This window comes from Bos indicus, chromosome X, assembly GCF_029378745.1.
Source record: "Bos indicus isolate NIAB-ARS_2022 breed Sahiwal x Tharparkar chromosome X, NIAB-ARS_B.indTharparkar_mat_pri_1.0, whole genome shotgun sequence".
NCBI classification, from domain to species: domain Eukaryota; kingdom Metazoa; phylum Chordata; class Mammalia; order Artiodactyla; family Bovidae; genus Bos; species Bos indicus.
Window position 1 is genome coordinate 118,870,217 of NC_091789.1, and position 22,090 is coordinate 118,892,306.

The 22,090-nt window shown below is 33.2% G+C and overlaps 1 protein-coding gene across 9 annotated transcripts in view; it reads left to right on the top strand.

Moving 5' to 3' along the window:
* The window catches only part of DMD (dystrophin), a 2,362,639-nt gene that overhangs the window by 1,014,946 nt on the left and 1,325,603 nt on the right, over window positions 1–22,090 (top strand). For 8 of the 9 annotated variants that reach the window (XM_070783459.1, XM_070783466.1, XM_070783462.1 and 5 more), the window contains 5 exons: window positions 1,749–1,928; window positions 2,217–2,345; window positions 4,015–4,185; window positions 18,015–18,137; window positions 20,711–20,848. In XM_070783459.1, coding sequence (XP_070639560.1) covers window positions 1,749–1,928; window positions 2,217–2,345; window positions 4,015–4,185; window positions 18,015–18,137; window positions 20,711–20,848 — 741 coding nt within the window. The remainder of the gene's footprint in view (window positions 1–1,748; window positions 1,929–2,216; window positions 2,346–4,014; window positions 4,186–18,014; window positions 18,138–20,710; window positions 20,849–22,090) is intronic. The other variant, XM_070783465.1, reaches the window with a different exon arrangement.

Sequence of the window (22,090 nt, forward strand, 5' to 3'; positions counted from 1 at the left end):
TGAACTGCTGTGCTCACTCATATACAACAGATGACACCTACATTACAAATAATCCTCTGCATGGTAGCTGATAAGTTCATTGAGCATTAATTACCTTAAGTTCAAATATTTTTGCATTGAAAAAGGAAAATACAAATAGAAAAGCCTATCTTAGAATTGAAGAAACAGCGATTGTCTTTTGTATAGAAATTAGTTTATACCCTCTTTTAGCCTCATTTATCCCCTTCCTTATTTGGTATTTGTGTGTGTGTGTATGTATTTGTAGATTTATATATATTTCAAGTAGACTAGGACCTGATAATATGGAGGAAAGGCAACCGTAAGAATTATTTTGGTGTATTACAAATATAGAAAAGGCATTTTGAGAACATCTAGAACTAAGGATATATGCTCTTAGGGACCACCTTTCTCTCATTTACTTGAACCACTTTTCTTACTCTCTGTGCATATATTTCATGTTCCTCTATGCAAAAGGTCTCCCTCCAGTTCTTGTCATTGCTGTTTCCCAGTAAGAATTTGTCTTACTGTGGCTTTGACTTGCTATGGTAAAGACATCAGCTTCATTCTAAATGATTTCTCAGCTGAGGTGTTACCCTAATATCTGTATCTCTTAGTTAAACTTCTTGAGAGAATATCTGTTTGGCTCAAACTTACCCACCAGGGAATGTCAACAACTGTATGTGGGTAGGGGAGAGATGGGGGAGTGGGTGGGGAGGGGCGAGAGTAGAGGCAGGGAAATGCAGGAGGGTCATGTGGTTCACCGTGACATGTCACAAAAAAGGACTGTAGACAGAGCTGACAGTAAATGTTTGTACTAGGATCAATTTCCCATCAACTCTCTACGTAATTTCCAATACTGAATGTGCTTGTTTGGGGGTTTGAAAATAAGTCTTAGAAAGTGTTGGTGCTCTCTTAAGGGATTTTAATAGTATCTCTTTACTTCTAACTGAAATTAAGCACTTTTTTGTTATGTGTGTGAGCAACAAACCCTAGTGATATCAGTAATTCCTGTGAATTTGCCACCAGTCACAGATAAATTAATGAAAGATAATTTTATATGACATTCTAGTCATTCAATATAATTCAGAACACCAGTTGTGCTCATCACTACTTTGAAATTATCCTAAATGTCTGTTGCTAGATCATTATAGTTACACATGTTAGGAAAGAAAACATTTATTGCCACCTCATAAATTTAAAAAATATATTTTCTATATTTTATTATAGTATAATTATTTTTATTTAAAATCTAGTGTATCTAATTTTATGCTTTTAAAAACATTATTATGAGAAGGGATATTTAAGTTTTGCCAGATGTCAAACAGGTTTGTGGCACTAAAAATCTACAAATTCCTGCTATAGCAATTCAAGATAGCAAAAATTGCTGAATTTTCTAAAAGCAGTTGCTTATTGGTGGATGGGTTTTCCAAGATCTACATTTATCCAATACATATACAAATTAAGTAAATATAAATATGTTTAGATTGATAATATATATGCTTATTAAGTGTATATAATCATAAATAAGTATGGCATCAATCATGTTTATGTGTAAATACATATCCATATATACTCTGTAGAGAACTGCAATATATAGGATATGATTTTCATCATTCCCAAAGATATGGTTGAAAGTTTAAACCCTTGAAAAATCTTACCATAGTAACTAGATGCATAGTCATTTCAAAAGCATTAAATCTTAAGGCTACAATATATTATGTGAGGCTCAAATGCTGTTCTTTTTACAGGCTACTCAGAAAGAGACTGAGAAACAGAAGGTTCACCTAAAGAGCATTACAGAGCTAGGAGAGGCCTTGAAAACGGTTTTGGGCAAGAAGGAGACCTTGGTCGAAGATAAACTGAGTCTTTTGAATAGTAACTGGATAGCCGTCACTTCTCGAGCAGAAGAGTGGCTAAACCTTTTGTTGGTAAGAGGATGAAAGATTTTCAACCCTTCTCCGTCATGAGAGAGACATTATAGAAACTTTCAATAATAGTCTTTATGTTCACAAAATCCTCAAGTCCATGTAAATGTTGATTCTTTTTCAATATCTACATTATATTTTTCCATACTTATATTCTGTATGGAGATTGAACATAAAAGTAATTTGTATGCTACTACATTTTTGTATTTTAGAATTGTGCAAAGTAGGACAAATACTTAAAAATACTGTCTGCCTAATAACTATGTCATGGTTTGTCTCTGTAAAATTAAGGAATACCAGAAACACATGGAAACCTTTGACCAGAATGTGGATCATATCACAAAGTGGATCATTCAAGCTGATGCACTTCTGGATGAATCTGAGAAAAAGAAACCACAGCAAAAAGAAGACATGCTAAAGGTAGCAAATAAACTTTTATGATGAGTAATGTTCACACTACACAACAGTTATATTAATCATCTTTGTCCTAAAAGATGCCAGGGACTTCTTATTAAAAGTGAAAAATATCTTCCTTTCTTCCTTTCCTTCTCCTTCCTTCCTTCCCTTTCTCCTTTCTCCCTTAATTCCTTCTTTCCTTCCCTCCCTACTTCTTTAATTTGAATGAGAGTTCATGACTTAGAAGAGCTCTGTGATCTGGACATCTGTCCATATTGATCTGTCAGCTAATTACACACAACTTAAACCTGATAAGAAAAGAATTCTTGGATTCATTTTGGTGTTATATGGCAAATCATGCCAATTTTAGTATTAGTTCTATATGCCTGTGCCTAACACAAAGATTAGTTTCATTGCATCATTCACATCCCATCTGAATAAACACCAGACGTCCAATCTGTATACATTTTGCCTATACAAAGTCTAAATCTTAGTAACAATACTGAGCTTATGTAAAACTGAACTTTTCATTCTTAACTACATGTAAAGTAGACATGGCTTTGTGTTCTCTCTTTTTGTGTCAAAACCAATTATTAGGACATCCTAAGCTGTCTTTCTTAGTGGCAACTTAGCCTTTACTTAAAAAAAAAAAAAAGGTTCCTGTAAGAAGAATGAGAGTTATAATATGCAAATATATCATATTAATGGTATATTATATTTATTTGATGACATCTTTTCCAATTAAATAGGAAGAATTACATTTGAACAAATCTCATAAATTAAACAATGCCTTCCTCTGTTTTGTTGAAATTTTTAATAATTTTATTTGATTAGTGGGTTACTATTTAAAGAATCCTCAAACACTGTAGCTTCTGTCTATACAATTGATTTGTTCATTTTTTTATGAAATCAATATATTCTACAGATTGCAATTCATTTGTAATGAAAAACTATAAATGTATTGCAGGCTGTGTCCCAAACATACTTGCTCTATTGTCTGTACCTTCTTTTGTTCTTCCTTCTCCCTGGATGTGTAGGTAAGGGATGTCACCTTACAGAGAAATTCCTTCAGGGTCTTTGGAAAAATAGGAACTGAGTTATTTCACTCATAGCCTCTCCAACCCCCTCTGTCAGGCTCAGCTTTCCTCAGTCACTCTGTCTGTGACACAGAATCCCTATCTGTTAGAAAATCCATTTTTTTTCTGTGACAATCGATACGATAAAGCAAAAGGGAATTCATAAGTCCTCAGAAGGAATAGAAAATTGTTCTTCAGCTCCCTTTCTTCCTGAGCATGTGTTAAAGTTGTTCCACAGCTTTGAAATTGAGGAAAGGTACAACTAAATATAAGACACAACAATTGTTGCTGGCAACATAGAAAAATCAGGAAAACATCCCTTGTCCTTCTTCAGACTAAGGAAATGCTTTAAATAAACTTAGATCAAACTGAAGCAAGGACAGTGACCTATTTTCCTGAGCTCACACACATTTTCACTTTACTCCTGTTTATGGAAGTTGGCTTTTTCCTCCCTTGGTTTTCTCTGCATGTGTTCTTTTTCCTTCTCTGTCTCTCTGCCCTCTCTCTAGTTCTCTCTCTCCCCTCCCCACTCTCTTTTGCTTTCTTGCTCTTTCGGTCTCTTTCAACCTCCACTGAATTACTAACTTCAAGCCCTGTCTCTTGCTCATGGAATATAGCGCTTAAAGGCTGAACTGAATGACATACGCCCAAAGGTGGACTCCACGCGTGACCAAGCAGCAAACTTGATGGCAAACCGCGGCGACCACTGCAGGAAAGTAATAGAGCCCCAAATCTCAGAGCTCAACCATCGATTTGCAGCCATTTCTCACAGAATTAAGACTGGAAAGGTAGGAAGATCTGCTCCAAGGTGGAAACTAGTGATAAATGGTCTCTTGCGAAGGTTGCGCAGTACTCTGAAGGGGGCAGGCCACCCCCACAGCAAAGTTTGCAAAAGAAAAATGAAGGCCAAAATGTATTTAAAGAAATTTTACCACTGAATCTCATGGGAGATCAATCTGTCTCCCTTTCTTCCTCCCTAGCCCCTGTGTCCCTCTCTCTCTGTCGTTTTGTTTTTCTTGGCACAGCCCTTCTAGAACTGGTTTCCGTATGTACTGCTTTATATATGTACTTTCAGGGCTAACTTACAGTACAGTAACGAATAGCATGCTGCAGGCCAACAACAACAAAAAGCACAAAAGACATACATCTAAAGAAAGCGCTACTGACATATTTTGCCAAATATAATATTGCTTGTGTACAATATGGAAGAAATAGCCAAAATGAGGCCTTGTATGTCTCTGCATGATCTAGGGTTGTTGTACATCTTTACTGGTTGCGCACATGTGTGTATACGTGTGTATTTTAACTTGCTCTTGCTAGTTGCCGATTCTTACTGTGATAAAATCCATTAGATTATAATGACATGCAAGCCATGAAGACAGATAATTGCAAAGCTTATATATCCTCATTTTTGTAATTTTATATGTCTATTTATACTTACTCTATTTAATGAAGAACCAGGGTATATGGAACTTTTGCATGAGAACCCTTTATATTTGTATAACATATAATGAGGGCAAAAATATTATAGGTAGCTTGCAAAACTATATAAACTCAGTATTCTTGAATTCCAGCTCTTTGGGGGAGTGTCAAAATGTAAGGCATTATCTCCCAAATTTATAAAATGTGGTTTGACACATTTTTCACTATATATGATATGCTTTCAAATACAAAAATGTATGTAAATGAAACACATGTGCTTATATATACAGATAATTGTTAGAAATAATCTTAAATGAGAATAACATTATTGCAGCATTTGTGAGTAAATGTGATGTGATGTCAGGTAAGTTTTGATTCCTGAAAGTTAGAATATGTTTGAAAAATAGTTTTAATAATTATAGACACTCAGTAATAGCATGATTTACATCTTCTAAGGCATTACATGTTTCACTGTTATATATAATAGCACATATAAAGGAATTCCTAAAATATATGGAAATATGATATAAAACTTAAATACTTTATTGCATGTGAAACATAATTACTCTTGAAAAGTCTCCTACCCAAAGCAAAAAGGTATTCACTTACCTTAATTCATTTCTTTTTATTTGTGATAGTTAACTTAATTAGTTCTGCTCATTTATATATTATTTTAAGTAGTGGTTCTCACCTGAAAAACACCTTACAGGCTCTAAAATTTTATTTTCAGTTCATAGTTTTTTTTTTTTTTGGTAAGAATTTACTCTGCAGTTTAAATAAACAGTTATTACTTCTGGAGATATCATTAGATGAGTAATAGTTAAACAACCAACAGTTATTTCATTCATCTGAGAGATTACTGCTAATGCTTTGTTACTAAGTTTTGTATTCTTCCCATCATACTTTTTAATAAATCACTGAGCTAGAGAATATTTAAGGGCAGACAGGGTATTATTTTCTTGATTTTTTTTCAGCAGTTAGATTGAGATAAATTATGTCACAAGATTGTGACTTGTAGGTATTGAATAATAAGTAGAAGTCAGCCTGTGCCATACAAACTGACATAGCATGACCAACAGAAGTTTCTGAATTGTTCTACTTTCTGTAAGAATGTGTCAGTATACTTCCAGATATCATGTGTCAGGTGAGTCACTTGATGTGTCTCTTTTATTACTCATACTGAAGAAAAGCATATGAGATTTTAAATCAATATTTTCAACTATATATTAATTGATGACAGCCATTTTTACCTTTCAAAGTACTCCTTTTACACTAAATTGATAGAGATGACTGGATGCAACAGTGACCCCATTTGGGGTCTTTGAAGAGATAATTAAGCTTTGTCATCATGATGAACCAAAAAATATGTCATTAGAACATATGTGATATTTTTCTTATTCATTGTATCATCTAATGGTATTGAGTGTCCATTGTGCTTGTAAGTATGGGAATATACAAGAATGTTAAAGATACTTGCTTAAAAATACATGTCTACAAACACAAGTTTAACTACTTATTGCAGTCATATCATATGCTTAATACTAGTACATCTTCATGGAGATTTTCAGTTAATAATGAGGTGGTCTCATCAATCACATAGTGTAATAGGAAGAACAGTGGACATAGGAGATGGATGGACTTCTGAACTTTGTCAGCATTAGGCAGAACATGCGATCTCTCTGTAATTCCATTTCAGTGTTTATAAGATATGGGGGTTGAACTAGATAAGTAGTTTTTTAAAGGAAAACTATCCCCCCCAAAAGGAATTATTATATAGAACTGAGTATATAAAATGGATAACAGTAGAATTACTGGATGGTGGAATCTCTGATCTTTTATCTTTCTTCTTCCTATGATGAGGTTCAGGGGTATAAGTTATGTGCTTAGAACACAATATAAAATTTCTGGGTTGGATTAGTTAAATTTAAGACTGATTAGTTGTAATAGTCCCTGATAATTCTAAACTTTGTTGGTGCAGTGAGACATGTAATGACTTGTATGTGCAGTGCTGGATTTCTTGGGAATAGCATTTGATCTCAAAGTCCAGTTCCTATTAGAGTAGGGCTTCTGGAAGGTAAGACTTGTGTGGAGAATGACTTTCTTAAGGTTGAGTATATGTGTAGTTTTCCCTTAGTAGAAAAACTTGGGAGAAATTTTACCATGATAAAATAAGCAGAAATCAACTGGGAGTGAATATGGAGAGAACTCAGTTTAAGAACTAATTTCAGGATCCTTTTTAAAGGTCAACTAGAAAGGGCAATTGAGTAAAGCAGAAATTTACTGTGAGAACTCATTGATAATGTCTGGATTCACTATTTGGTGAAGACTTTGTGTCCTGTGAGGACTGTCCATGTCAAGAAATTCCAAAGTCTAGAAAGCAATGTATATTGGGTTCCTCGGTTTAGATTGGCTGAGAACTTGTCCATCAGCTGCAGTTCTCAGCAGCAGTAATTTTAATTATATCAGTGAGAAACATTGTGGTGAGAAGAAAAGTTCTTAACTCCAAGCCAGAATACTTGGAGCGTGATCTTGGATTTGATCCTTTACCTCACAGAACCTCATTTCTATCCAGAAAAGTAGTAAGGTTATGCCTATATTATCTTAAGCTCAAGACTGTGGTGAGGATCAAATGATCTAAGATATATAAAAGTATATATTGAAAAAAATCTTAAAATCATTATAAATTATATAAAGTGGTCAAAATAATTCATATAAATAATAATTTCCATCATTATCTATATTAGACTTAATGGCTGAATTTTGAGAGTTGAAATAAAAATTGATGAGAAAAAGAAATGGAGGAAAATGGAGGAATAACTGATACCTCTTTCTGGTCTCTGCTGGAATGGGTAGAGGCCAAGAACCTGTGCCTTTGCGATTTCCATTGCAAAGGCCAGCCTTACAGATTATCAAAGGAACCAATTTAAGAACTGGAAAGTTCTAATTGTCCTAAATAGGGTCCATAAAGTAAATGAAATGCTATCTCTTCTCATTTCATTTAGGTTAATCAGTAGTATCTTGTGGCTTGAGAATGCTTAATCTCTCCTAGTATGTATGAAATCAATTTGAGAAGATGGCAGTTTTGATGGGGAGGGTCAGAGTTATAAAAAATCAATCAGCCATAATGTCAGAACCCTGGCTAAAGATAGGAGAAAGACACCATGACTTAACTCTTTTTGATTTAAACCCTCAGAACATGGTAGCATAGTGTGCTGGTGGTTGTGGGGAATCCTATCAGCAAAAGAAAGTGGCAGGAGAAAAAAGCTTGGAATGGGTAACAGGAAGGCACAAGTAAACAGACTCCTTTAGTCTTGTTGCACTTGGAAGCTCTATCTGTCTTCATCATCTGAGAAACGGAGTTGGAGAGGACAGTCAACAATTTGAGAAATAAGATATTTGAGGTAGATCTTAAAAAAAATTAATAAAGGAGGGGTTAGAAAAAGGGACGAATATGAATGAGTTCTTACCAATCATGCACTTTCAGGTCATGAATTTTGCTACTGTGGTACCTAAATGGTTAAGTAAGATGTGATGGATTCAAGGAGCTTACTGTTTAATGGTGGAGTTAGATATATTCATGGATACTGGGCTGACAAAGAGTGTATGCTGAGTGGATTTAGCAGCCACTCCAGCAACCTAGAAGAGGTAACAATTGTGATAAATCTATGACAAAACCTCAGGAGCATATAGTATGTTCAGTGGAGAGTAAGTTCGGTTTACTTATGGAATAGAGCATGGAGTACGAAACTTGGCGTGGATGATAAGACTGGAAAGGATGATGAGACATAGTTTGGGCAGAGGTCATGACAACCAGACTAATGATGTATGCTTAATTCAGTATGCATTGAGGAATTCTTGATTTTTGTTTGTTTTTCATGCACTATTGAAAGATTACCCCTGCAGGAGTTGTGAAGAAAATTCAACCGAATAATGACAGGAAGTAGGGAAACCAATTAGGGATCCATCACAGTAGTCTACATGAGAAACAGTGAGAAACTGAAATAAAGAGGTATTTGGGGAATGGAAAGGAAATGACCGTCTATAGAAGTGACTTTCTAAACTTTGTGTACCTGAAGACTAAGATTTAGTAGGCCTTTAGTGAGGGCTGATCATTTTCATGGCCAACAGGTTTTCAGATGTTATTGATGCTAATAATCTAAGAACCATACTCTGAGAACCACTGGTCTAGAAGCTAGGCTGAGAACTAGCCTAGAGGTAAATCACTATATGAAGGCCAAGAAGATGAGGAAATGAAAACTGAGTCAGGAGTGAATACTAACTAAGTGTGAAAGGCTGTCTCTGAGACAGAATAAAATTTACATCAAGATATATTTGTCACATTGTAATACTTAGTTTTAAAAGCATATTGAATAAACAGATTTTAGCTATGTCCTACTAATATAGCAATTGCATTACTTGGTAAGAAACTATTATGAAACTTATACACATGATTTCCATAGATTGTGATTTCTTCTAGAGATTTAGAAATATTTCACATTTCTGTGGAGCTAAAATGTTACATATTGACTGTGTAATTGGTACTAAACAAAAGAAAGGTGAACTTGTTTTCTTATGTCTTCATTCTTTATTAAAATAGATTTACGTGCCATTAAATTCAGTTCAGTCACTCAGTCATGTCCAACTCTCTGCGACCCCATGGACTACAGCACGCCAGGCTTCCCTGTCCATCACCAACTCCTGGAGCTTACTCAAACTCATGTCCATAGAGTCGGTGATGCCATCCAACCATCTCATCCTCTGTTGTCCCCTTCTCCTCCTGCCTTTAATCTTTCCCAGCATCAGGGTCTTTTCCAATGAGTCATTACGTATTATGTGTCATTAGGTATTATATACAATATGTTCCTTAATTTCCACATGGGTCTTAAAATTGCTTTTGAAATCCATGTAGCAGTGTGTGTGTGTGTAATTACAACATGAGATTTGAATGATCTTCTATCACATATGCAAATACTCATAATATTATTGCTGTAATATTATAAAGTGTCAAGATTTTGATCTCCAATCAGTCCAATCCAATCAGTGTTAGCAGGTGCAAAAGTAATCATTCTTTGCATCAGAGACTTTTGTATATGTATATGTGTTTATTAATATACATGGCTATAAGAGAGCCAGTGAGTTTTTCATTTAATGTAGAATATATCAGGAAAAACACATGGTTGCATCTAATTTTATCTTAAATAGTGGCTTAATATGTGAAAAGTATAAATAATTTAAGGATATCTTAGATACTGTGACCTTCCAAAACATCAGTGGGAAATAAGTAATCCATCTTATGAATGTGACCTAAGAAATCTAAGATTCAATGGATTTGAGAATTTTAACTGAAAGTCAGTTTTCAATAATCAGCTTTATCAATACAAATACATTTATCTTTTTCCCCTTTGTAGTCTATTTCTAATGTAACACCTTCTCTGACAAAAGAGAACACTGTCTGTTAATTGGTACAGGTGTTCTTATTATACAAATATGTTTTTAGTAAAATTTTCTACAAAGATATTATTTTAAAAGGCATAGATGAAAACTTAGATAAATATATATAGCCATCACATAATTTTAAAGTATTACATATGGAATAATCACAGCCAAAATCCTCAAATAATAAATTAGTACCCAGACTTTGTATTACTCTACCTGCTAATTTTATTTCACTGAAATAAGCAAGTTGTTAGCCTACCAACAGAATTTCTATATTAACAACATTTTTTGCACATTTGTAATATCCTATCTCTGTAACAAAATTAGTTCTATTGGAACTTGGATAACACATTCCTTTTGTGATCATTTACAGTATTTTCAAAGTAGTTGTTAATTGAGTTTGGTGAGCAGGGTCATTTGCTAGAACTAACTAGGTCCTATTAGCATGACATTTAAAATGATTAAAGCGATTTAGTGATTTCTGACCATGATACTTTAAAAAAGGCAAATGATTCCTCCAATCAGTCAACAGATGTAAAAGTAATTATTCCTTGGACCAGAACTTTCAGATGTTTACCAGGGGTTGTGAGAGAGCCAGGGAGTTGCCCTATTTCTCCGTTAGATAGCCTGGTTAAAAAACATAGATCCTAATTCATCACTTTGTCCACTCCAACATGCTGACTCTCAGCATACGTTCTTATCTCTAGTTGTATCATCAGATAATTTTTTGTTGGTCTGTTATGCTTTAATATGAAAATGTCTAGTCTCCCTTAAAACAATGATTTTTGTACTTCTTCCTATTAAAAATAATTATAATTAAACAAAAACCAGAAATGGGAGATGAATAAAGGAATGAAGGGAGAAAGGAAGAAAGAAACAAGAAAAAGATAGACAGTTTTCCAGCTGTAATATTTTTAATTCATCAGTCTCCCCCTATGTTTTAGAGTTAAGTCCTTTCCTCTGCTATTTCAGTTGCTACTACTAAACGTATATAATCATGAGATAGAAAAGTATTTCAAGTTATTCTCAATAAAAAGTAGAAAGTGTGGTGATTATTGAACCACCAACATGTCTTAACCAATTAGTGTATTTTATATCCAAATCTAAAAGGTGTGACCATAACATTAATCTTATCAATTCAAAACCAACAGATATGCTATGTAATGTCTCTTAATTAGCTTTACAAATTTGGGAAGTTACCACAATTTCACATTTTTATCCTCACAGCATCAAAGATAAGCCAGTACCTGATCTAATATTAAAGAATGCAGCCAATGAAATGTCAGTTATCCAAGTCAGTTTGTTTTATCTTTAAAATATTATGTCTATGTTCCTTGGATATATCTCTTATGAATTTAAAATAAATCAATGAATAAATCTATAAACTACTTCATCTGATTACCTTTGTTTTAGATAGATCTTTCAGTACACTTATTTCCCTTTGTAAGTTTTCTTTCCTCTCCAGATATTTTGATTTGAAATAACTTTATATCATATCAGCACTGTGTCTTTTCTGTATCATAGGATGTTACTGATCCTTGAAACTTTATCCATTTTGATTTCCATAGATTATTCTTATTTAATTTTAAATCTATACCAATATTGTAATGATTAATAAATTTTCAAAGCTGCAGAATGGAAAGAGGAGGCTGATTTGAAGCAATTTTAAACCAATCTATAGCATTTGGAATATTCATTTTTAATTCAGGTTTCAGTGTAATTTGAATGTAGTGGCCGTATATCATGATTACTAAGATTACATAGTCCATATTAACAAATGTTTACTTTGCTCTCTGTGTAAACATAGTCTTTATTATGTTAGTGTACCTGTGCACGTTAGAAGTAATATTTAATCAAAAGAAAGCTTACATTTTAAAAATGATAAAGTGTATCTGAGTAACTTTGAATGCTTCCAATTTACAATGAATCAATTTGTAATTGATTTTGCTTTTTTCAGTCTGTTGTTGTTTGTTAACTTGTTATATAAATCACCATTAATGCTAAAACTTTAACAAAGCCTTAAATTTCATTAATCTTAAATCATACAGCAAAGCACAATTAATAGCTGTTAAGCAATCTGAAGCCACATTAAAAATCAAGGAAAACAAAGTGTTGTCTTTCTCAGTTTCTCTGTCTCTTCTTTCTTTTGTGTCCGTTGATCTATCTGTTTGATTATTAAACTACCCTATGTTTTACTTTATTTGTATTTTGTATGACTACACAGTCATGCTAAAGCTCTTAAGATGAAAAGGTAAGTAAAAAATTAAATCGTACAAAACCTATGCCTGGTTTGTACTTTCTGCTGAGATATTATAACTTTTTATTATTATTTTCTATGTATTCTAAAGCTTATCTTGTGTGCACTGTTGGAAGTATGATTTAATTGTGATTCTAGTTCTTCTTTGGTCATGTACTTTCTGTAAAGTCAGTAGAATTAATATATGCTTAAATTAAGATAATTTATCTACTATTGATTTCAATTTATTCAAATAATTTATCATAATACTGAATCAAAGAGGCAGGCCTTATATACTTTATATGACTTAAACTTTGATGACTCACCAATGAGCTATTACTCATGATTCTTTGCTTCCCTCATTTATTTTATAAAATTCCATAAGTATTACAAATTACAAAGCCAAGAAAGACCAAAGAATAACATGTAAAACTTATTGGTCAGAGAAGTTATGACCTAATGGTGAACCAGTGAACTCTTAAGGAAAAGCAATTAAATTTTCCCAACTTCTTGAAAAATATTAATTACATGGATGTCAAATGGCTGGTCTTATCCTGCCAATAGCATAGCTTAAATAACTGAGTTGAGTAGGTATGGTCATTTTGGTTATAAAATTAGTTACTGAATAATTTGATCTATTGGATGTTCTAAAATTAGTAATTTATAAAGCAAGCACATTTTATGTTTAAAAAATGAGTTCCTTTTGCTATGGAAAATACAGAATGATATAAGATGTATTCCCAACTTTAGGAGTTAGAAATCTACTGGGAAGACAAAATATAAACCCTTGAATGTTAAATACTATTACATTCTAGTATGTAAATACATACTGCAACACAATCTAGGATTACACATGAGGAATAGAGACTCCTAATAAAACCTCTCAAACCCATCCACATAAATGTTCCTATCTCCAGAGGGCTTCCTGAAAATCCCCATACGAAACATGTCTGAATACAGGTAAATGAGATGGACATTATAAAAAGTATCTAAATCCACTAAAATTTACTGAATAAAACATCAGCATTTTAACTCCTATTAGTAAAACATTACTTCTGTGAGATATTTTATACTAATAATGAACTTTTCGTTCTTCTCAATGTCATAGCCATAATAGTTGCTGTTGATCTGTACTGTGGCTAATGTGGCTACTATCAGTAAAGTAGCCACAGATTACATATGGTTATTGAGTATTTGAAATGTGGCTACTCCAAATTAAGTTGTGCTCTAAGTATAAAATACACTGTGGGTTTTCAATTCTTCACATGAAAAAATGAAAATAAAATACCTTATTAATAATTTTATAATGATTATAAGTTAAATAGTATTTTAGATATATTGGGTAAATACTAAATCCATCTGATGCTTTTCACTTTTTAATATGGCAACTAGAACATTGAAAATTAAATATATGACTTGCATAATATTTCTATATCGCTGCATACCTCTAGTAAACAAAGATCTTTGAATTCAGAGGAGAGAATTTACTTTAAATAGATAAAATGTTAGAGAATTATTCATGTGAAAAGTATCTTACTTCTAACATATACTCTAATACATCTAGCACTGGAGTGGGTAGCCTTTCCCTTCTCCAGGTGATCTTCCCAACCCAGGGATTGAACCCAGGTCTCCCATATTGCAGGCAGATTCTTTACCAGCTGAGCCACCAGGGAAGCTATACATCATTATCCTGCTTCTGTTTATATACTTTCAGCAGTGAGACACTCACCACTTTAAAATGAGTGCTTTAAAAAGACAAAAATTGCAGCACTAATTAGTTGTTTCTATATTAAACTAAAATTCAGGCTCCAAGTAATTTCTACCCAATTGATTCTAGTTGCTCACTTTGGAACTGCACAGAATAATTAAAATCTCTAATCCATGTAATAGTTTTTTAAGAAACAAATCCATGGTAGTCTTTGATCAGGAAATCTAGACTCTACACGTACTACTAATGAAGTCTAAGTTTACATTATCTTGCTTGAATAATTCATAACTAAGTACTAGTGTTTCCGAAAATCTATTTGTATCTACTTATATTATTTTTGTACTGAGTGGTGTCATGTTGCTGCTAGCATTTGGCCAGCAATTAGTATACATCCACGCATGAAGTGCTGGCTACTCCAGTCTCTTCAATTTTATACAATGGAAATTGTGTTACTTACAATTCCAGGTCATTCAAGAGCGCCTTCAAATTTTTCTTCCACTATTCCATGATTAGTCGTGCATTCACTTAATTTTTCAGGAAAATTTCATTTATAAGTGCCTTCTATGTACCAGAAATGACTCTAGGTTGAACAAGACAGACAAATTACTCATCTTTATGGGATGTTTGTGGAGCTCATCCCTCTCACCATGTGTTTTTTACATATTTGTTGATCTCCAAATAATTCCTGATGAAAATGCTGCACAGGGCCGAACTGGTGGAAAGCTTTTTGTCATCCTCCTTGACCCCACTATATTGATGCAGATTGATTTTTGTTGTTAAGAATATGACTTTACCAAACTGAAGTGTCAATTTTTCCATGTTTACCTTTAGAATTCCATGATTTTGTTAAATAAGTTGTTAAAATAAAAATGCCATGTCAACAAGTGTTTATTTTATCCTTCATAAACTGGACATTTTCAAAAGAGGAAGATACTGACTCGAGCCAATGGATGGGTACAAATTTGAAGGGAAACAGTAAAAGCCAATATCAGTTGAGCCTTTTATATACCAAACAACATTCTAACATATCTGATGCTCATAAAAGCTCTATGAGGTAGCTATTCTTCTTATCCTCACGTTACACATAAAGAAACAGAGGCTCAAAGAGGAGATAACTTGCCCCAAATCTCTCAGCTGCTCAGTGTTGGAGCTCAAGTCCAAACTAGCCATTCTCTTGCAGGAATTTTAGGCTCTTCACCAGAAGGTGAATGGAGAAGGCAATGGCACCCCACTCCAGTACTCTTGCCTGGAGAATCCCATGGACGGCGGAGCCTGGTGGGCTGCCGTCTATGGGGTCGCACAGAGTCGGACATGACTGAAGCGACTTAGCAGCAGCAGCACCACCACCACCACCACCACCAGAAGGTGAAAAACATTCTAATCCTTGAGGGAGAAATACTAGGAGTTCACCAATAGACCTGTAAGAAAGACCTGTATGGAACATTTAAATAAGGTTAGAAAGGTCCTTGGGACAAGATTAGGGGGAGCCTTGACTATCATGCTGGAGTTTGGACTTTATTTGACTTGTACTTCTTGAGCAGAGAAATAACATAATGAAAGCTGTGGTTCTGGAACATATTGACCTGATTACAGCCCACGGTATAGAACTGGTGAGGTGGGAAGCATTGTACATCTGTAAGGAGGTTTTTGCTATAGGTCTTGTGTGAGAACTAGGAGAGGTGGTATCTCAGAAAAGAAAGTGAATGATTCATGGTAAGTGAATTGACAAGTATTTGGTATTTATTAGACAATAGAGTGATGTGTTGGAAAATAGCCTGACTCATGTTTTAGACTTGGATGACTGAAAAAAATGACTTATATTTACAGAACTAGGGAAGTTAATGTTCTGAGCAGTTCTGGGCAAGATAATAAGCTCATTTCTAGACATGTTGAACTTAAGTGAGTAATCAGCTGGCTATGGAAGAGTCTAGATTGGAATTGAAAAGTGAGGTCACAGCTAAAGATAAATGACAGATATTATGAAAGTTATATTTAAGTTTTGGAAGATAGTACTCTTAGGGAAGGAGTATTGAGTTATTAATGCCCAAGTTCTGAGCCTTTGAAACTATTATATATGAATATATGGAGAAAGGATGAACTAGAGAGGAAGCACATGTAGGACTAAATCAGATTATCCATTATAGATAATGGACACATGTTATTTTGATATGCAAGTACTTAAAAAGTTATTTTAGGTATCATTTATCTTCATACATTCACAAAATCATATATATATATATGTATATGTATAACAATGCAGTTACTCTTATTAAATCTTAGGAAATGTGAACAACTCAATAACATAGACACCATCAAATTAATACTGTGTAGTTATATTAAAGGCTATTATTCTTTATCTTTACAATATATTATATAATATATGATTTTAATGTATAGAAGTATGTTAATAATAGAGATGCGAACACCATTCAAATGCCTATTTATAATACTTCCAATCTGTACTGATTCTAGAACATATTATTATATTTCAGATATTTATTAGGATTTAAAAACTAGTATTGAAAATAAGGCACTTTAGAAAGACTCCATAAATACTCTCTGGCATGTATACAAGTACCTAGAAGATAAGTGTTTATTCATGTTTCCTGTGAGAATTTTTTCTTGTGAATAGCATTCAGTGGTTCACTTTTTCATTAGTAACTAAATACCTTTAGATATTCTTTTTTCCTTTGACACGTTCCCACATTGTCCTCTAGGAGATACTGTATAATAAAGAGTAAGACAAGCCTAGGAATCTCTTGGGGAAGAGTGGCAGGGGGAGGCGGGAACAACTTGATGAATATGTCATATTGGCATAAGACACTGGGTCTTTCCTAAATTATTTTTTCAAGTGGAAAATGTTTAGCTGTCAATAAAATAAGATTTTTATTTGTCACATGTGAGTTTTCCAAAGCTATCAGATATAAAATATTTTCTAATATTTTAATGCACAGGAATTGAATACAGAGGTACAGATGAATAGAATAAACATTTATATTATCAACTGAACTTTAATTTTTGCCTATTCTTTTGAATATATATTTGATTTTCACTGTAATTTCATTTATCAGTCCTCTTCAAGTGGTTTCTTTAGAAAAACAAGGGGTTAAAAAGATTTTTGAGACTATGGTAATTATGAATTTCAAAATCAAAGGAAATGTGATGTTTATGAAGTTGGAAAACATATATTCAGACTTTTCATTTGAGATATTAAGAGTTCATTTTTTTCATTTTTTTTTTCTTTTGGTGTGTGTGTGTGTGTGTGCTACCGAATACAGCATTCCTAAGACAAGCTAATGACATTGTCTTATGGGAGCATGCCTGTCAATTCTGCCATGTTAAAAATGTCATTTAAAATATCTAAGCAGATTGCTATGTATTTTTTCTGAGGATAAGGAGACAATTCTACATTTCCAACTGCTTTTACTGTTATTAGGTTAATGAGGCAATTTCTGATGAGATATTTACCCAAATGATATTTATATCAGAATATTTAAAATAAGATCAAATTCAACTTTAGGATATTAATAATTAGACCAGCCAAGTATATGGAAATTGACTTTTGCTGAAAAATCAGAATGATGAGTATTGCATTATTCTGCATGTATGTTCAGCTCTGATGATGTTAAATGTTTGTCTTTATTTGCATCCTCAGGTACTTTCCCAGTTGTATTTCAACACTTTCATAAAATATAATATGGAAACATAATGCATGTCATTATTTTAGCAACAGGAGGTTGAACAAATGCATTTTTTGGCTTATATTTCTAATAAAAAGTAATTTTGATTTAAATTAGCACTATCTTTTTTTTTAGGCCTCCATTCCTTTGAAGGAATTGGAGCAGTTTAACTCAGATATACAAAAATTGCTTGAACCACTGGAGGCTGAAATTCAGCAGGGGGTGAATCTGAAAGAGGAAGACTTCAATAAAGATATGGTAAATTGGTTGTGATAAAAGTGTGAATGAACTATGAATGAAATGAATAAATATTTCAAAGGAAACTAGATAATTCAAGTCTCCAACTAAATTCTCAGAGCATACCTTGTACATTTTGTGATTCTAATGATTTATTACAAATGCAAAGTATTGTTATTGAACTGTTATGAATGCCAAATTACTATGATATGGGCATACAGGAGTACTTATAGATTCTAATAAATCACCCAGCAATGTTTTGTCCATACTCAAAAGACAAAATGTAATGAATGGAAAAAAAAGTCAAATCAGAAAATAAATTAGAAACTTAATAATAATAATAATAAAAGCACAGACATCAGAGATGGCTGCTATTTTGCTTCAGTCCTATTTTTGGTAATGTAACATTTATTTTGGATAAGGGGCAATTATACATGATATAAACATTGTTTATTAAAACTTAACACAATGTAGTTTTACAAAAACATTTAACAAGTAGTATAGTATATATCTAAAATATGTGTAAATTCATGCTGCTTATTTCATGGGAAAAAAGAAATATAACCATGTGGGCTATTCCCAGACTCATAACTTTCTTCTTATACCCTGATTAATTTCAACATGTCTTTTACGTTTCTCTCTGGCTTGAATATTTCTGCCTCACATTCTTTTTCACTGACTTATTTTTTATCCTTACTCCTCTTCACAATTTCCTTTCCCCTGTCCACAACCATCACCTATATGGCATTATTAACCTTTATATATGTCATGCTAGAGATTTCTCAGACATGTATCAGTGCTAGAGACTTCTCAGACAGTGATTGAAAATGATATCAGAAGGTAAATTATAAGTTGTAGATAATAGGCACATGAAGCAATAGGAGAACCATTTTTACCAATCTTAGTTCTCGTTGGTATCATTTCTGACTTCCTGGAGCTGCCTAACTCAGTACTCCCTATGTATGGGTTTGATGATCTTGCCAACTCAGCTCATGGAAAGAAAGACCAGACAAACCTTTTTCTAAGATACCAAGTTACAACTACCTCTTATTCATGTCAAAGAAGAAACCAGAGGGCACCAAGGTGGAAAAGAATGCTTCTTACCTCTTGGGCTGCTCACCAACTCTGCCCTCTAGCTTTCAGCTGGTGTGGGGAAAGAAGTGCAGTAGGGTTTTTGTTTGTTCATTATTTTTGTCCTCAGTCCCAGGAAATGTTTCAGATTTTTAATGACATATTCTTAAAAGGAAGGTTTTTCAAAGACTATAAACATAAGTGCCTATTACATTATTTCATTAGACAAGTAACTGGCACATCTCAGATGAAAATCTCATTTCTTTAAAAAAATGGAATAGTTTCTCAGTTGTGTGTAGAAGTTAACATATGCATTAGAGATTTAAGTATGCAACATTGAATGCCACGGATGATTAGAAACACAAGCATGTCACATTTAAAAATTGTCTCCTTCCCTTAATTCATCAGAGTACCTTGGGTACTATTAAAAAGCAAACCTTCTTGATAGAAAGTATTTATATATTGCATTGAAAGAAAGATAGGAAATAGAAGTGAAACATCCAATGGTTACATATGCTACTCTGTTGGACAAACACTGTTTAAATAATTTTATTTCAAAATAAATAAAAATAATTTTATTAGAGTCTAAAGACCAAACTGCATATTAAAATATTTGAAGTCATTTTTATAATCCATATTTAATATTTACTTAATTGTATTTATTTTAAAATAACATGCATATGTGACTTATTTTTAGAAATTATCTGCAATATTTGACAGCAGTTGAGCACGTTTTTTCCTAAAGCTCTAATATTTGTTCTAGATTTGGTCATTTAGTTTCTGTAAAAGAAAAGAAAGAAAAGTTGCTCAGTCGTGTCTGACTCTTTGCAACCCCACGGACTGTAGCCTACCAGGCTCCTACATCCATGGGATTTTCCAGGCAAGAGTACTGGAGTGGGTTGCCATTTCCTTCTCCAGGGGATCTTCCCAACTCAGGGATTGAACCCAGGTCTCCCGCATTGCAGACAGACGCTTTACCATCTGAGCCACCAGGGAAGCTAGTTTATGTAAAACGGAACTTATTATATATAAATCAGTGTACACTTAAAACAATGCATTTTCACTTAGGAGTGTGTGTTAAATTTTAAAATTTTACAGTCTCACATTCACAGAGCCACATCTATATTCCTCTGTGAAATAACATTATATATAACAAGTTTTGTTTTCTTCTCCAAAGTTGTTTTTTGTTTTAATTTCTAGAAATGCATTAAAAATCAAAGCCCAAAGAATGCTTTCATAACAATTCACTTGTCTGAAATGATGTAGTAAATTGCTCCCCCATCTTTCTTCATACAACTCTAATCATATGTGTCATTTTGAAATAGGAGGAAACTTCTTTTAAAAGTTAAAGTATAGCATATTAAAAAAGAAACTCTGAGTGCAGTATCTTAGGATAGCATTCCCTGAAAATTTTAAATTGGATTTTTTTGTGTGTGTTTTAATAACATGTTTTATTATCTCTGTTAAAGATGTACAGCTTTTTTTAAACCAAAATGAAGACTGTACTTGTTGTTTTTAATCAGAGTGAAGACAATGAGGGTACTGTAAAAGAATTGTTGCAAAGAGGAGACAACTTACAACAAAGAATCACAGATGAGAGAAAGCGAGAGGAAATAAAGATAAAACAGCAGCTGTTACAGACAAAACATAATGCTCTCAAGGTATTAGAGCTAAAATTATAATATACCTTGCCTGTGTTTTTTTTCATGTACAGGATAAAATCTATTGTTCATAAATAAAATTTGCTTAAGAATCTTAGTCACCAGAAATACATATTTTTTTTTTCTGTTCAGTGTCTGTGCTTTAACAATTTTGAGTGCTGTCTTTGATTTTGAAAGATGTGTTGCTTAAAAATTTCAAGGTATTTACTTAGACACATTTTTCTGAGTAGTAATCAAAAGATATTAAATGCATCATTCATTGTGTTCATATATTTAATTTTGTAATACAATCTATTTTGTAAGTTATTTTGACATGTGTCTTGAAAAACCTGTTTAACTGTCAGCATAACCAATCTGTATATTTCTGAGGCTTTCTGCTCTTGATATTTTCTTGATTTAATTCAGAGTAGGTTCACTTTTTGGGATAACCTAATATTTGTTTAATAGTTCATTTTTTTCCAGTTAACTTCATTTTGCCTTAAAGAGAGTTATTCTTCGCAACTAACTAAACATTTAGAAGTCTAATTTCATTTGTATAGGAGTCCTCTAAAATAATCTTAATGTCCATGAGAAAGAACCGGTGCTCTCATTTTAACCAACATTAGTATAGAGCTTCAAGTACCCATGTGTCTCATCTGGAATTTCACAGCAAAGACAGAATAGAATATTGGTGTTTATATAATAATATCTAGAAAGTTCTTGAGAAGAGACGGGAGGACATGTGAAAGATTCTGTGAAATAACCTTTTATTTTTTAATGTGCTTTTCAATATTCACTATTTGCATGCATGGCTGATTTTCTAATACTGTTAATTGCTGAGCTTTTCATTGTAAATCACTCTTTTAGAGCTGTGTAGCCATGTAGGTGGATCCACCTTGTAGGTGAATAGACTCTGCTTTCTATATGCAAATAAGAGTATAAAACCTTTTCCCATATAGTCAGACAACCAAATAAACACTGCTGAGAATGTAATTACACAATATTGTGCCTGCAAGGAATCCACAAGGAAAGTCTAATTGGCCAGCAGGTGTTCTGAAGGTAACTGCTGATAAATATAGGAAATAGAAAAGGCCTCTTCCCTGAGGGAGTACAAGAGCAGGCCATAATGTGCTCAGAAAATCAGAAAGCTGTGTAATCCACACGCTTCCAACTGTGACCAAGCTTTTAGAAACATCTACACTGGTCATATGATGATATGTGTCCTACTGAACAGCAGTGTTTAATGGTTATCTGGCATACCTG